Below are 16,635 nucleotides of genomic sequence, written 5' to 3'. Positions count from 1 at the left end.
AGTACTAACTTTGGGACTTAAAAAACCCGCTAAATGTCTTTATTTACGTGAAATTTAAGTTCATAAAAAAGAACAAAAAAGTTCAAAGCAATTATTCGCATTTAACTGCCACTTATCGTCATCTGTTTTGTTTTGGTTTTAAGTTTTACTTGCTTCGCCTGCGTTTTGTGCATATTAACTATGTATTTAATTTACAAAATTATCACTTTTTTGCATTCTTCGCCAAAGTACTAAAGCGTACTCACGTCTAAATTTATGTGTTTACTAATATGCATACATACATACACACATATGAACATACACTATGTACCTCATAAATATACAAGTTTTCACAAGTTCGTTAACGCGCTGAGCAAAAATTTTTGGGCGGCGACGTGTCGTTGCATAGCCTCACAACTGATTACAATCACAGCTGGGGCTTACATATGTCTTTGGCCATTAATCTGTCACACGATCAACGAAGTGCATATAACTTAATATTACCAAATACAAACAAAGCAAGGCAGTAGCAATTTGGACGTGGAATCCGAAAATGCAGCAAAAAAGCCACTTAAAATGTTGTGCGCAGTCGCAGTAGCACTGCGTGCGGCGTTTACAAAAAAATCACGTGAGACCAGCAGCTGTTTATGTGTATATTGGTTATGTTATTTTGGTATGTATATCCATTATTTCCCCGTCAGTAGTATGAAAGTAAACAAATATTTCACAAATTACCTGCCGGGGGAAACAAAGGTAAAGGAAGAGCTCCATACTTTGGAAAAACATGGAGAAGGACCTGACTACAATTGGAATCTCCAATTGGCGCCAAACAGCGAAAAGGAAGAACGACTCTTACAAAAAAAGCTCGATGTATTCATGCCACATGAGTTAACGCAAAAAATTCTCATATACCGAAATTGAATCTGCTGATGAAATCACAAGGATGTCGATCCATTTCTAAGGCGCTTAGTTATTGCTGATGAAAAGTGATTCACTTAAGTTAATGTTAAAGTAAAATGGACGCTTTCAAATCACGGTAAGCCAGCGCACGCAAACAACAGTCAAGTCAAGGTTGACTGTCAAAAAGATTTTGTTAGGTGTTTGGAGTGATTGACGGGAAAACATCGCCTATGAACTGCTTCCCTACTGCCAACTATTGAAGCCTGTACTATCAGACAATTATTTCAACCACGTTATAATCCTGATCTCAAAGCAAGATATGAACAGGTCGTATCCTGTCTATGACGAATACTTTTTCTGTTGAAAATCAAATGTAATAGGGACGTTGGTTTCTATGAAAGCTACAGTGATAGAGGGATATTATCGGGAACAATTTTTCCCAGGTCCGCAATTCTCAGGGAGAGCCCTGAGCTCTGTAACAATTTTGTGCTGATTTTTTTTTTCAACAACGTTCTACAATCATCTCTGAAGAGGGACATATGAAATTATTTTCAAGTAACAACAAGTGGCCCATCAGCCTCTCCTCCTTCTTACTAAAGACTCTGGAAAGACTGATGGACTGACACATAAGTGGGCGGATTCCAATGGACCATTTATCAGGAGCACAAAATGCTTCTTGTAAAGGAAAGTTAGTGGATACGGCCATGCATACTATCGTGTCATAGCTTGAGAAAGACATGAACCTTAAGTAATTTACTGTTGGGACCTTCCTTGATATAGAGGGAGCTTTTAATAAGGTCTTACTGGAAGCAGACGTATCTCCTCTGGATAGTCTTGTGGTTGAATTAAAACTCAAACAACTCATTTTTTTTTTTTTTTAGTCTTTTGAACGACAGATTGGTTAAAATAGAATGTGGAATGCTTGTGCTCCCCGAAATGTAAGTAGAGGAACCTCACAAGGTAGATTAGTTTCTCTACTTTTATAGATCCAGGCCGTGAATGACTTGCTTGAAGGTTTTAACTGCCCGATATTTGCCTATGCAGACGTTGAAATTATGCTCAAAGCTCTCAGCGCCGAAACGAATCGTGCAGTCGAAGACCGTCTCACCATCAACTTAAATAAAACCCTGATGGTCTTATTTACTAGAAGATACAGGTTCTCAGCGGCGGTAAATGGGAGATATCCACTTGCAACCGGCGGATACGGTGAAATATCTAGGGATCATTCTGGATAGGAAGCTTTCATATGAAACCGAATATCGGAGAGAGAGCAAAAAAGGCATTGATAGACTCGTATTGCTGTACAGAAGCCATTGGGAAAGGGGTCTGGGGTCTCTCCACCATAGTCAAGCCCATTATGCTCTATGGAGTTTTTATGTGCTAGATGGCTGTATAAAGGATCACACTAACGAAAAACTTGACAGTGTTCAACGGGCCGGGCTCTTTAGCATGTGTGGTGCACTAAGGCCCACTCCAACCATGGCCATCCTGCACATAATGCCCGTGGACATCGCCGGAAGGCGTAGGACTACAAAAGTTGCTATCAGACTCAGAGTGTCCTAAACGAAGACTTGTATGAACACTCTGAAGTCCTCATTCACTTTGACTTCATACCGGCTCACTTGAATCATGGAGTCGCCAAACCGAACTCTGAGGGTCGCTTTTTAAGATTTTAACTTTTCCCCTATCGTTTTGCTGCTTGGGTTATTGCGCATTCCGGCCGGACGTGCACTACAACGCATTGAAAGACAATTAAATGAGGGTCAGCAAAAATACTACAGCAACAACAACTTGCCAACAATCAGCGGCCACAGCTGGTAGATACGGCTATCGCTAGCGTTACAAGGTGCTAAAAAGTATTGTACATAGTTACATGTATACATACCGATATGTCGGTATGCCTGACTGCATGTGCAAATACACCTGTAATTGCTCGCTGCAATAGCGTATTGTTGTTTTTATTTGCATTATACTTTATAGTCTCTCATATGTCCATTATTTGTGAATAATGCTGCAAAATATTTATGCCGCCCACACAATGCCGTTCGATGATTGCTGATTTTTTCGCTTTCAATGTTTTTATTTACCGCTTCCCTTAGCACAAATATGCATATAAATATGCAGAGAATTGTAAATATATAGATACAACTATATATTTGCTTAGTACGTGCCTCTGGCAACGCCGAAAAGTACATTTCTTGCGCCTCGTTTGCGATTTTTGGGTATTTCTGCCTATTTTGGTGGCTATACGTCATTTTTGTTGTTGTTTATGTATGCATATTTGTTTGTATATATATGTGTATGTTTAGTGTATGTCTGTATGCATATTTGCAGTTATTGCGAATATGGCAATTATGATTTTTATGCATTTCACTGCCACTTTGCGTGCATAACCTACATAATTGGCTGGGCGGATGAGTTGTGCGAAGGGCAAAATGTTCACTTAGGGTGGAGCGTGCTGCCACACTATAGCTATTTTTTGTTGTGCAGCGCATACAAACTTGCCTCATACATATTTACAAATTTATTATTAAATCATTATATTTGCCATCACTTAAATTTATGTCTGTTTGTATGTATGTGGTTGTCTACGCTAACCTTCATTGTTGCTGTTGTCAGCTGTCGGTAGTCAGCAGTCAACAGTCAGCAGATGGCGCTTGCATAAGTGTCTACCTTAACTATAAGTATGTTTTTATGTATACATATATGTAATGCTGCGTATTTGCTCTAACAGCCAGGCTTTAGTTGAAGGTGTCGCGTTGCTTAGACACGAGACTGACTGGCAGCTCAGAGTGATTTGCAAGAAGCTCGTATTGATTTATGTATTTAATATGGGTATGAAAACATGTAACTGCTTATAATTGCTGAAAAATATGTAGATGTGTATTAGGGTGGGGGAAAAAAACATTTTTATAAAAAAAGTTTCTAAACGTCGCTTTGAAGCTATAATAGAAGCCCCTCTGCCTGCATGTATATACTCGAATCAATCCCTCAGTTTGTAAGCTATCGATCTAATATTTTGCACAAGTCCTTTCCTCTCTAAGAACGTGCTCATTTCTTGAAATCGCCATTATCGGACCACTATAACATATAGCTGCCATACAAACTGAACGATCAAATTCAAGTCCTGATATGAAAAACTTTTTTATTTGACGAAAGATCTTTACAAAATTTAGCACAGACAATTCTTCAAAGCAATCCTACAATCTCTAGAATTCTTTTTCAACTCGAACCAATACACCTTATAAAGGGTGATTTTTTAAGAGCTTGATAACTTTTTTTTAAAAAAAAACGCATAAAATTCTAATAATAAATCTCATCGGTTCTTTATTTGAAACGTTAGATTGGTTCATGACATTTACTTTTTGAAGATAATTTCATTTAAATGTTGACCGCGGCTGCGTCTTAGGTGGTCCATTCGGAAAGTCCAATTTTGGGCAACTTTTTCGAGCATTTCGGCCGGAATAGCCCGAATTTCTTCGGAAATGTTGTCTTCCAAAGCTGGAATAGTTGCTGGCTTATTTCTGTAGACTTTAGACTTGACGTAGCCCCACAAAAAATAGTCTAAAGGCGTTAAATCGCATGATCTTGGTGGCCAACTTACGGGTCCATTTCTTGAGATGAATTGTTGTCCGAAGTTTTCCCTCAAAATGGCCATAGAATCGCGAGCTGTGTGGCATGTAGCGCCATCTTGTTGAAACCACATGTCAACCAAGTTCAGTTCTTCCATTTTTGGCAACAAAAAGTTTGTTAGCATCGAACGATAGCGATCGCCATTCACCGTAACGTTGCGTCCAACAGCATCTTTGAAAAAATACGGTCCAATGATTCCACCAGCGTACAAACCACACCAAACAGTGCATTTTTCGGGATGCATGGGCAGTTCTTGAACGGCTTCTGGTTGCTCTTCACCCCAAATGCGGCAATTTTGCTTATTTACGTAGCCATTCAACCAGAAATGAGCCTCATCGCTGAACAAAATTTGTCCGAAAAAAAAAAAAACCGAACACTGATTTTGGTAATAAAATTCAATGATTTGCAAGCGTTGCTCGTTAGTAAGTCTATTCATGATGAAATGTCAAAGCATACTGAGCATCTTTCTCTTTGACACCATGTCTGAAATCCCACGTGATCTGTCAAATACTAATGCATGAAAATCCTAACCTCAAAAAAATCACCCGTTAGTTACCATACAAACTGCACTATCAAAATCAAGCTCTTGTATAGAAAATTTCTTTATTTGAGGAGATATTCTCACGAAATTTAGCACAGACACTTATCTATGACAATCCTATAATCTCCGAAGAATTTGTTCAGATCATGTCACTATAGCATATAGCTGGCGTACAAACTGAACGATCAAATTCAAGTCCTTGTATGAAAAACTTTTTTAATTGAAGAGATATCCTCACAAAATTTGGCACAAATTATTGCTTAAAGCAAAGGTACAATCTTACTAGAAATCATACAGATCGGACTACTGTAGCATATAGCTGTCATACAAACTGACCTGTCAAAGTCAAGATAATTATTTTTTTATACCCTTTTATGCTATAAGATGAGCTTATTTCAAGGGTTTTATAGCTTCAGTGTCACCGAAATCAACATTTTCTCCTGTTTTCCTTATTATCGGCCAGAAAAATTCTTGTCTCAACATCTTTTATTTGAAAAAGTATTTCCTTTTACATTTTTCTAAGAAAGCGAGTCAGATAAAAAAATTGTCTCCTAAACATTCTTAGTAAGCCGCATTATTCAAAAGTATCTTTAATATGAAAAAAATAAAATAAAATGAAAAAAAAAATCGATTTATTTTGACCCACCCTAATACATATTTAAATATATTTTTCATTCAATATTCTTATTACTTTTTATAGCAGTCGTCTTTAGCCGGCGGCTATAAGCTGCGCAAGCAAATATTTATAGGCACGCCAACATATCTATTAGCTTTTGTTGTTGTACTATTCTACTAAGCTAAACAAACTGTTGTTGTTGTTCTACTCAACTATGCTAAACAAATTAATTTCGAATTAATTTAATTGTTGTGACCAGCTGTGCTGTGACGGGAGCTTAAAAGGGTTCTCAAGCTGTGCATTACAGCAGACACACAAATATAAGTACAGACTTGCATAGAAACAAATAGCATGAAGATATACATATATATAACATACATACAGCAAATATATATAAACATACATTCATATATACACAAATATATGTATTTATTCCCCGATTTGTTACCTTTGCAAATTATAACGAATGCTCAGTTCATTTGCAAGTCACTCTATGAATCAATTAATCGAAAGTATCGCTTACAAATGTACATACATACGAACTAATCGGCATGTCTGTCCCTATAAATAGACTGTCTATGGAAATGAAAGTGATTGTAGATGAATAATTTTAATTGTAGGGAGATTGTTTCGGTTGTTAATTGCATTAAATGTCATTATGTTTGGCTGCTAGGGTGACCAATGTAAGAGTGTCGCTCAGCAACGGAAGCGTTATACATTCCACGATTTTTTTTAGAATTCTAAAATAATTTTATTCAATTTTATTTTAACATCTTTATGGTCATAAAATAACTTTAGCCTAAATGTAGACTATGTTTTATGTATGGTAAGTTAGAGGATCGGAACCTAAGCAATTTTCTATATAGTTACATATACTCTATATAACTCATACACTGACCGACATATTCGGCACAAGATTTGTTAGAAAAACGAAAATCATTATACGAGTACTTAGTATATGTGAATTGGGGTAGTATCGACCCGACTTTATCTATTAACTATTATCATGACACATACTAAAAAAAATGTTCCCCGGGTTTCATTGATTACCAATCATATGGCGCAAAGTCAGTCGGGTGTTCGAAAATCCTGTATTAGTTATAAGGGGACTAGGTAACATTTTCACCAAATTTATCTATTTTAGGCACAAAGGAACACTGCCATGAGTAAAACACGCTCTCTCATTTTCATTGGGATAACTCTCATATTGCCGATATATACGGTATAAAATCACCTGGAAGTTCGTAAGTCTTTATGTAGGTATTTGGGAGCTCAGGGGGAAGTATTAACTTGATTCAACTCATTTTTAGTACACAGTGGTACTTTTATCAGGAGAAGATGATTTACGAATTTTAATTGTATATCCCATACATTGAGCGATTTGAACCGGGCTCATCTATTTTCTGAGGGGTCAGCGGAAATGGCGTTGCAATGGCCGAGTTCAAAATATTTTTTTTCCAAAAATTTCAGAATTTCTTTGTTAATAGTGTATTTTTGTAATAATAAAAAAATCGAATAAAATATTTCATTTTTTATATGAAAAAAAAAAAAAATGTTGAAAAAAGGCTGTTTCTTATCCGAGGAATTATTAATACTAACATTAGTCCCCTTAAAAAATATTATTAGTGCAAAATTTTACCTCGTTAAATGAGGTTTCGTCTAAAGGGGGCGTCTCCTATTACGATCTGTCGTACGTTCGAATAAAAAATTAAAATACGTTTTTAAAATCTAAAGCAATAATAAAAATGTAACTATTCTAATAATAATACTTTTCTAAATATATATAAATTTAATTTAAAAATAAATTATAAAATTTTTATGTATTAAAAAAAAATAAATTATTAAATCAGTTAAAAATGGAAATCTAAAAATATTACCCAAAAAAAAAACATTTTTTGTAAATAAAAATATGTTTTTGAAAAAAAAAATTACTTTAAAATTGTATTAAAATCTAAAAATGTTATAAAAAAAAATGGTGGTTGAAAAAAAGTTTTATTTTTTAGAATTTCCAAAAAAATTAGATTAACATGTATTATAAAAAAAAAAATAATTTTTTAAGAAATAAAAATATGTTTTTGAAAACTAAAAAAAAATACTCAAAAAAAAGCTTAAAATTGTGTTAAAATCTAAAATTATTGTGAAAAAATATTTCGTAAATAATAAAAATATGGTTTTGAAAGCTACAACAGTTTGTCAAAAATTTACTTAAAATTTTATTAAAATCTAAAAATATTATAAAAAAAAAATTTGGTTGAAAAAAAGTTTTATTTTTTAGAATTTCCAAAAAAATTAGCTTAACATGTATTATAAAAAAAATAAATATTTTGCAAAAAATAAAAATATATTTTTGAAAACTAAAAAAATTTCCTAAAAAAAGCTTAAAATTGATTTGAAATCTAAAATTATTTTGAAAAAAAAATTTGTAAATAATAAAAATATGGTTTTGAAAGCTACAAAAGTTTGTCGAAAAATTTTATTAAAATCTAAAAATATTATATTAATTTTAATAAAAAAAATTTTTGATAAAAATAGTTTTTTAAGAAATAAAAATATATTTTTGAAAACTAAAAAAATCTTGTTAAAAAGTTAATTTAAAATTGTATCAAACTGTAAAAAATATTATAAATAAAAATTATTTTGAAAAAAATTGTTTTGTAAAAAACTAAAATATTTTTTTGAAAACCAAATTTGCTAAAAAATTTATATAAAGTTTTATTAAAGCTTAAACAAATATTATAAAAAGTTTATTTTGAAAAAATTAAAATATGGGTTTGAAAACTAAAAACAAATAAACCTTAAAAACTAACTTAAAATTTTAATAGAATCTAAAAATAATTAAAAAAAAAAATTTATTTTATAAAAAATAAAAAAAATTGCCAAAAAAATTACTTATAATTGTATTAAAATTTAAGAATATTATAAAAAAATTTTTGTGTAAAAAAAATATTTTTTTGGAAAAAAAATATTTTGTAGAAAAAAAAATATTTTGTTAAAAAAAAAATATTTTGTTGAAAAAAAAATATTTTGTAGAAAAAAAAATATTTTGTTGAAAACTGAAAAAAATGATAATAAATTAACTTAAAATTTTAACAAAAAAATTCAAAATATATTTAGAGGTAAAATTATTCTAAAAAAAGAATATGATTATTTTGTAGATTAGATTAGATTAATTATTTCATTAACGTTATAGCAGCATAAATCATATATAACTATAAATAAACATGTTCATTTGACACTTAACAACTAGTTTTTATAGAACTAATTGATTAATGGAGCCTTCAATGCTACCATAACTACCATAAATCTTATTATTCTATACAAATCATATTTTCTTGTATATACATATGTATGTATGTACATATATATGTCTTAACGCATGTATGTAAGTAGTTATGGTAACTCCCCTTCAAGCGCCAATTACTATTATTAACACAAAAGAATAAAAGCTTCATTAATGGAGTTATTTTTGGCACTCATCTTAGCCTTAAGCTTTGTTTGCGTGAATACCAGTGCAACGACATAAATATATATGTACAATGAATATCAAGATATACTCGCATATTGTTCTAAAGCACATGATCATTTGGAAAATACCCAAGAAGAACAACAGGCCCAATAGTCACTAAGCATCTCCGATACAAGGTTATTTGGTAAAACCAAAACAAGCAGCACAAAGGCATGCATACTTATACAATATGTGTACATATGTATATGTATATTTATATATGAATGTATGTAAATACAAAATTAAACATATTTTTCGCTTTTATTTTTAGCTAAAAATCTGTAAGTTAATGATGTCAATTTATAAGCCAGATTGGCCTATAAAACCCCGCTAGTTTGACACCGAGAGAGGGGAGCAGAGCGGCCCGTCGATCGGCTTAGTATTTATGCTCAGGTAGAGAACGAGAATTAGCGTGTATAAATACACCGCATGAGTAAAGTCGAAATCCCAAAATGAAAAAATGTAAACAAACCCGCTAACTACTCACCTTTGCGTGTTGTTGTTGCTGCTATTACAGTCGCTTTTGGTTTCGGTGATTTTTCTTCAACACCGCTGTTGCTGATTATTTCGCGTGCATTTTTGTTGGTGGCAGTTGCTGTGGCGGCTGCATTGGCCGGTTTCAATGCGCACAACAACAACAATGTTGTGCTGAGTAGTAGCAGCGCCAGCGGCAGCGTTGTTGACGGCAGCGTCATCGTGGATTTGCGCGCAGCGACGCGTGTTGTGGCAGTGAACTCACAGCGTTGACGGCGATTGTTGGTGTGTGACATGACGTCACAATCGGTTGTGTTGATGATTGTTTGGCGTTTGTTGTTGTATTTGTTGTTGTGGCTACTGCTAACGCAGTCGGTGTTAATTTGATTTATGACACTGGCACACATTTTTGCATCTCCGATTTTTGGCGAACGCATCCAGCGTGTGAGTGTGTGACTGTATATGCGCGTGTGTGTGTGTGCGGGTGTGAGTTACGTACGCTTTTTTCGTGCAATAATTTAATTAGCGAAGTTTTGTAAAATGAGCAATTAACGACAGGGTGCTTTAATAGGTTTTCTGCAATAAAGAAAAAGAAAATTTTTTTATTAAATATAATATATACTATATACATATGTAAAATATTTGTTTGTTTGCGATATCTATGTAAATACTATTTATGTAGTTATAGATATGTTTTATATGAATTTTATTAATATTTTTTTTATTAATTTATATCATATATTCTTCTTTATTTCTTTATTATTTTATAATCACCTTTAACTGTAATTATGTACTTATATAACTTTGGAATAAATGTACATAAAAATATGTCCATAACTGTAGACATGATAACATTTTCCACTAAATCAAGCCATTAATTAAAAAATTAAAAGAAAATACTATTTTTAGACGACAAATAATTTTTAAACATTTAATAAATTCAGCTTCAATAATATATTGTCTCGCGACTGATTTTTATATCAGCAATAAGCGTCATTGTTAACCTTGCTTAGTTATAAAATGCATAAATAACACGAAATTAGACGAAAAAAGTAGAAAAAAAAACAAGAAAAATTGTTAACTTCGACCACAGCCAGCTAACAATACCCTTAACAGATGCATTTCTTATGATATATAAGGGTATAAAAATATTTTTATCTTGATTATGATTGGTTAGTTTGTATGGCAGCTATATGCTATAGTAGTCCGATCTGAATAATATATTCGGAGATTGTACTGATGTCTTGGAAAATAATCTACACCAAATTTAGTGAAGATAACTTCTGAACTAAAAAAGTTTTCCATACAAGAACTTGATTTTGTTCGTTTAGTTTGTATGACAGTTATATGCTATAGTGATCTGATCTCAACAGCACGCTCGTAGTATGTAGCGTTGCTTTTGAAAATACTCTGTTTCAAATTTGGTGAAGATATCTTATCAAATAAGAGAGTTTTTCATACAAGAACTAGATTTTGATCGATCAGTTTGTATGACAGCTATATATTATAGTAGTCCGAGCAGAGCGATATAATCAAAACTTATAGATTTGCCTCAAACAATAATTCATGTCAAATTTCGTGAAGATACCTCCTCAAATAAAACAGTTTTCTTTACAAACAAATGATTCCGCTCCTTTAGTATATATTGAAGCTATACCCTATAGTAGAATAACGCCGATTCATCAGCCGTTGTCATCGTCCATGCCTATGCTCCATATAAAAGGACGGGGATGATGAATGACTTATAGAGTTTGCTCTTTGTTCGTCGAGATCTCTCTACTTTATTTCTCAGTTGCCTATTCAGTCCGAAGTAACACAAGACAAGAGTTATTCTGCCTTGGAGCTCAAGGCTGAAGTTTCTGTTGGTGTTAAGGCTGTTTTCAAGATAGACGGAATGACTAACAACTTCGAAGTTATGAATGTCAACAGTGACATGGGAGCAAAGTCCTTGACAGAAGGCATTTCTTCTTGCCCTCCTTCACTACTAGACTCATTTGCTTCTCTTCTACAGAAGTAGATTAAAGAAGTTGCTCGACAGGGAGTCGCCTTGCCTGAAACCTGTTTGATATCGATCCCAAACGTGGTTCTTCTTTGGTTCGATACTAGTTTCCATTACAGTCAACAAATTTTTAATACTTTTCTCTCTTTTAGTTTTTTAGCCGGATGGCAACGTTATGTCCATAAAATGCTAAACTAAATACTACCGAAAAAATTTCTCCCAGCACTTTTATAACACCTTAAATTTGGCATATATAATATTTATCTCAACTTTACTATTTTCCAACACTTGGCAACTCTATTCTAAAGTTTGCCTAAGTTAAAGACGGTTGCCTCATGATTTTCTTTAATGTAGGTCAACTTATAATGATAATTTATAATATATTTCAAATTGATAGTTTTTTAAGTACCTGGCAACTCTATTCTTTCATTTTAAGAATCTCTGAATATTTAACGGAAGTCAATGGGAGAAGGGAGTTCAAAATTTAATGAGAAAAAATCCAAAAAAAAAAAATATTGGAGAAATTCGTTCGTCTTAAAAATTAAAAAAAAAATATTTTGATTTATTTTTATTTTGATTATGAAATAATAATGAAAAAAAAAATAAAAATTTCAAGGGCTTTGGTATCACGATTAGCTAATTTTTTTGTATATAGATGGCAACTCTGCACGTAATATTTAATATTTCCCTTCAAGGACTCTGATGTGGCATTTCACGATTTCTTTCTTTATATAGATGGCAACTCTACGTGGAATAATTAATATTGCTTGTACTTTACGAGTACTCACCGGTAGGAAATCGCTACTAGAGGGAAAAAATGCTTGAAACTCTTTGGTGTTATCTAGAAAATTTTAACGTTGGCAACTTTACTCCAAATATGTCAAAATTGAAGATTTTCCTTTCCACATTTTTTTTTTAAAGTTCTGCATTTGGATAGGTGGCAACTTTCTTCGAAAATATTTTTGAATGAAACCTTTTCGAGTAATTTTCTACGGTTGTGGGTTCAAAGCTATAATATAAGTACAGATAGGTGACAACTCTGCCCCAAATTTCTTAAAGAGAAGAGTTCTTCGAATTTCCTTCCATTAAAACTAAAGATTACTTGAACAATGTGGTGGCAACTCTCTGCCAAAATATGTCAGAACGAAAGCCTCCTCGAACGCTTATCGAACGGTTAAGATTCTAAGCTATAATCCATAAACTCATCCTTCTTAAGAGAGTTTAAACCGCTTCAATGAAAAGCCTTGTCATTATTATGCTGCCAATTGGGCACACTTTCTTAAGATATCAGTCTGTAAATATGCGTGACTAGATAAGGAGACACTCAAGCGCAAAAAGTGCGCCTCAAGTCACTCTGCTTATGTCTAGTTATTAAGAGCCTTATGAAATAGCTTATATCACTCAGTTCATGAGTGAGTAAATTGACTGACTGCCTTTTTATGGCTTAAATGACTTCGGTCATAAAAAGATCTTAATCGGTTTCTTTATTTAAAGTGGCAACTATGCAGGTTTAAACATGCACGTATCTACCTAAAATAACTTGTTGACACAAGTTGTTGTTATTGTTGTAGTTTGTTTTACTAATTTTACGCTTGTCAAAAGTGTGAAATCCGTAATTAAGTAATAAATAAGCTATAAACGAATTTAGCGAACAAGTTGAAAGCAAGCACGAACAAACGAAATTTACAAAAACAAAAACAAACAAATGAAAATAACAAACAACCAAAAAATCAAAAGAGAAAGGTAAATATGCAAATATGAATGACCTTGTCACGAAATGCAAAACAATTGATTTGAAACAATTCATTTTGAAGTGTTTAAAGAAAGTTACAGATGATTTATTTTCATGATGTGTTGGAGTGACGGCTCTAAAAGTAGTGAAATCGTGACTTATTATGATTTTTGATATTGATAAAGGAGTTGTTGGTATAAAAATGGTAGTATTTCTGGTATGTAACTGGTAGTATTTCTGGTAAGTAACTGGTAATATAACCGGTAGTTATGGAAATTGATGGGAAATTAGTTTAGATATCGGTTTTGAACTTTACTAATAAGCACAGACACCTACCCTTGATTGATTTCTCATCTACAATGATTTATTTTCATGATGTGTTGGAGTGACGGCTCTAAAAGTAGTGAAATCGTGACTTATTATGATTTTTGATATTGATAAAGGAGTTGTTGGTATAAAAATGGTAGTATTTCTGGTATGTAACTGGTAGTATTTCTGGTAAGTAACTGGTAATATTACCGATAAGTTCGGAAATTGATGGGAAATTGGTTTAGATATCGGTTTTGAACTTTGCTAATAAGCACAGACACCTACCCTTGATTGATTTGTAGATGATTTATTTTCATGATGTGTTGGAGTGACGGCTCTAAAAGTAGTGAAATCGTGACTTATTATGATTTCTAAATATTGATAAAGAAGTTGTTGGTATAAAAATGGTAGTATTGCGGGTAGGTAACTGGTAATATTGCTTGATATGTAACTGGTAGTATAACCGGTAGTTATGGAAATTGATGGGAAATTAGTTTAGATATCGGTTTTGAACTTTACTAATAAGCACAGACACCTACCCTTGTACAGTTGCAATTTCAGCTCTAAAGTTATGTTGAAGTAAGGTTAGATTTTCTAGGCTCACAGCAAACCGATTAAGGAGGGAAGATATTGTTTTTGAGGTATAATGGGTGATCCAAGTAGTGGTACTCTTTTCAATAGACTTTTTTTTGACAGATCACGTGTGAGTCGCGTCAAGCTGTTATGTTATTTTAAAAAAGACTTGATATTTTTGCATTTGAAAGACCCTTCCTAACGTCCTATCGCTACGACGTTGCTACTGTAGGCTCATATTTCGCAGTTGGTAAAATTAGTAAGGTAATTTCTCTATAAAAAAAAAACTTCTAACAATTTTCTTTTCTGCTTTTCCTGGGATTACGCCTTCATGTAACTACAAAAAAACGCTAATCATTTATTGCAATAACAACAAAATAAGTTTGTTGTATATTATCAGCGTCTAGCGCTTGTTTATAAATATTTACAACATTGTGCACGTGATTAGCAATGGCTAATGCGAGACAATATTGCTGAGCCGCATACACACGCCGACCAAAGTAGGTATATGAGTGTGACGTTTGCTTTTTTCGCTCAAAATATTTTCACGCTTGATCTCATCTCAGCTGTAGTTTCCCAGTCACCGTTCATTCCATTAGCATCATCACTATAAAAATTTTTAATCATTTATAATCGGAAGTCGAACCGCACGAAGAGTGCTTCCCCAATGCTGATGGTCACCAGCTGTCATAGTTCAAAGTCATTGAGAATCCGAAACTATGACGTTTTTGCTAATAGTTGCTCATAAATATGTATGTATATATATTTATGTTACATATAAGCGTATATGCTTATACATACATACATGTATATTCAATTCAGCGGCCGGCAAATCTGCACTTTAGATATTGTATACTTTATTAAGCCACTTTGTTTTTCAAAATATTTTTTTTATTATACTAAAATGCATATCTTTAAATAAACTAATGCCTATTAATTTATGCATTATAAGACTAGGCAAATAAAGCGATTTTATTAGACAAGTTTGCATATAAACTTATGACAAGCACTGTCATAAAGATTGCCGAAGTTCAAGCGAAAGTTATGAAACTAACGTGAGTGTTAGATTACTTAGTGAATATTACAACGTGATAAGCTATTTAGTTAATATTATTTATTTTCATTTGTTGTAACGTACAAATTACCGAGAATATCCTGATACTACCGAGAATTGAGAATTTCAAGTATTAGATACGATATCCAAGTATAGTAATATCCAAGTCTATATTGCGTATATGGAAATTCTCAGAAATTGACTGATGATACTTGTCTTTCATAGGCATTTTTGAACAGTCCATAATACTCAGCATATCTTGGTAGTATACCGATGATTGAAAATTTAAAGTACTATATACTTGTAATATTTGATACTTGCAAATACTTGATACTTGTAGATACTTGAGTGCCCGGAGGCCGGTCAGAAGTTGGCTGATGACGCTTGTCTATCAATATATATTTTTTGAACAGGTGTAGTATTATCCAAGTATATATTGCGTATACGGCAATTTCAAGAAGTTGATCGATGATACTTGTCTATCAAGATATGTATAAGTTTTGAACAGTCCATATAATTTGGAATATCCTAATACTATCGAGAATTGGAAATTTGAAGTACTAGATACTTGTGGTATTTGATACTTGCAAATACTTGAGTTTCCGGAAGTCGTCAGATATTGGCTGATGATACTTGTCTATCAAGATTTATTTTTTGAACAGATTATTCTGACGTTTCATAAAAATTAAAAGTCTCGACTCAAACAAGTATTAGGTCTTGTTAACGTCCGGTTTTTAATGAATGATTTTTTTATATTATTGCCAGTTTCAAAGTAATTCGATGCCAATTCTCATTGAGGCGTTATATGGGTTTATGTGTTTCAAAAATTCGAACTTTTTTATTGTATTATTAAATTCTACAACACCTCAAGAATATTTTCCTATATTCAAGTTGATCCGAGTAATAGTTTCGGTGATACTTGTGCGCTGGAGACTAGCTAAGATAAGTGCGCCGTCTTTAAACGTGTTTTTCTCGAAACTGCGTTTTTGAAGTCGGTAGGCAAGCTATCTCCGGAACTACTCAACCGATCTTCATAAAATATTCGCAAAATTGTAAGGAGAAATACTGCCGAGGTAAATTTTCTTGGTTGTAAATAAATCCAGGTCGGTTCGTGAGACCGAAAGTTTAAAGCTTTGCAAACAATTTTCATACTATCATTATTTCTGTAAGGAACCATCACTCTCTTGACTCTTCCTTTACAAATATTTTATTGGCAGTCAGGTTCAATAGGTACGATTTTTTATGAAGTCTTCACTTCCTTTCGCTCATGACTTTATGGACCAATGTACTTCACTGTCAAATGTTATCCAAGAAGGGCAA

The 16,635-nt window shown here is 32.9% G+C and overlaps 1 protein-coding gene across 3 annotated transcripts in view; it reads right to left on the bottom strand.

Moving 5' to 3' along the window:
* LOC105228506 (uncharacterized) overlaps positions 1 to 16,635 on the bottom strand; it is a 37,660-nt gene that overhangs the window by 11,587 nt on the left and 9,438 nt on the right. For all 3 annotated transcript variants that reach the window (XM_049447515.1, XM_049447507.1, XM_049447509.1), the window contains one exon: positions 9,662 to 10,224. In XM_049447515.1, the coding sequence (XP_049303472.1) occupies positions 9,662 to 10,085 (424 nt within the window). In that variant the 5' untranslated portion in view covers positions 10,086 to 10,224. The remainder of the gene's footprint in view (positions 1 to 9,661; positions 10,225 to 16,635) is intronic.

Source organism: Bactrocera dorsalis, chromosome 1, assembly GCF_023373825.1.
Source record: "Bactrocera dorsalis isolate Fly_Bdor chromosome 1, ASM2337382v1, whole genome shotgun sequence".
In the NCBI taxonomy this organism is placed as follows: Eukaryota; Metazoa; Arthropoda; class Insecta; order Diptera; family Tephritidae; genus Bactrocera; species Bactrocera dorsalis.
The sequence above is the reverse complement of the archived record's forward strand: the minus strand, read 5'-3'. Positions and strand labels throughout refer to the sequence as shown.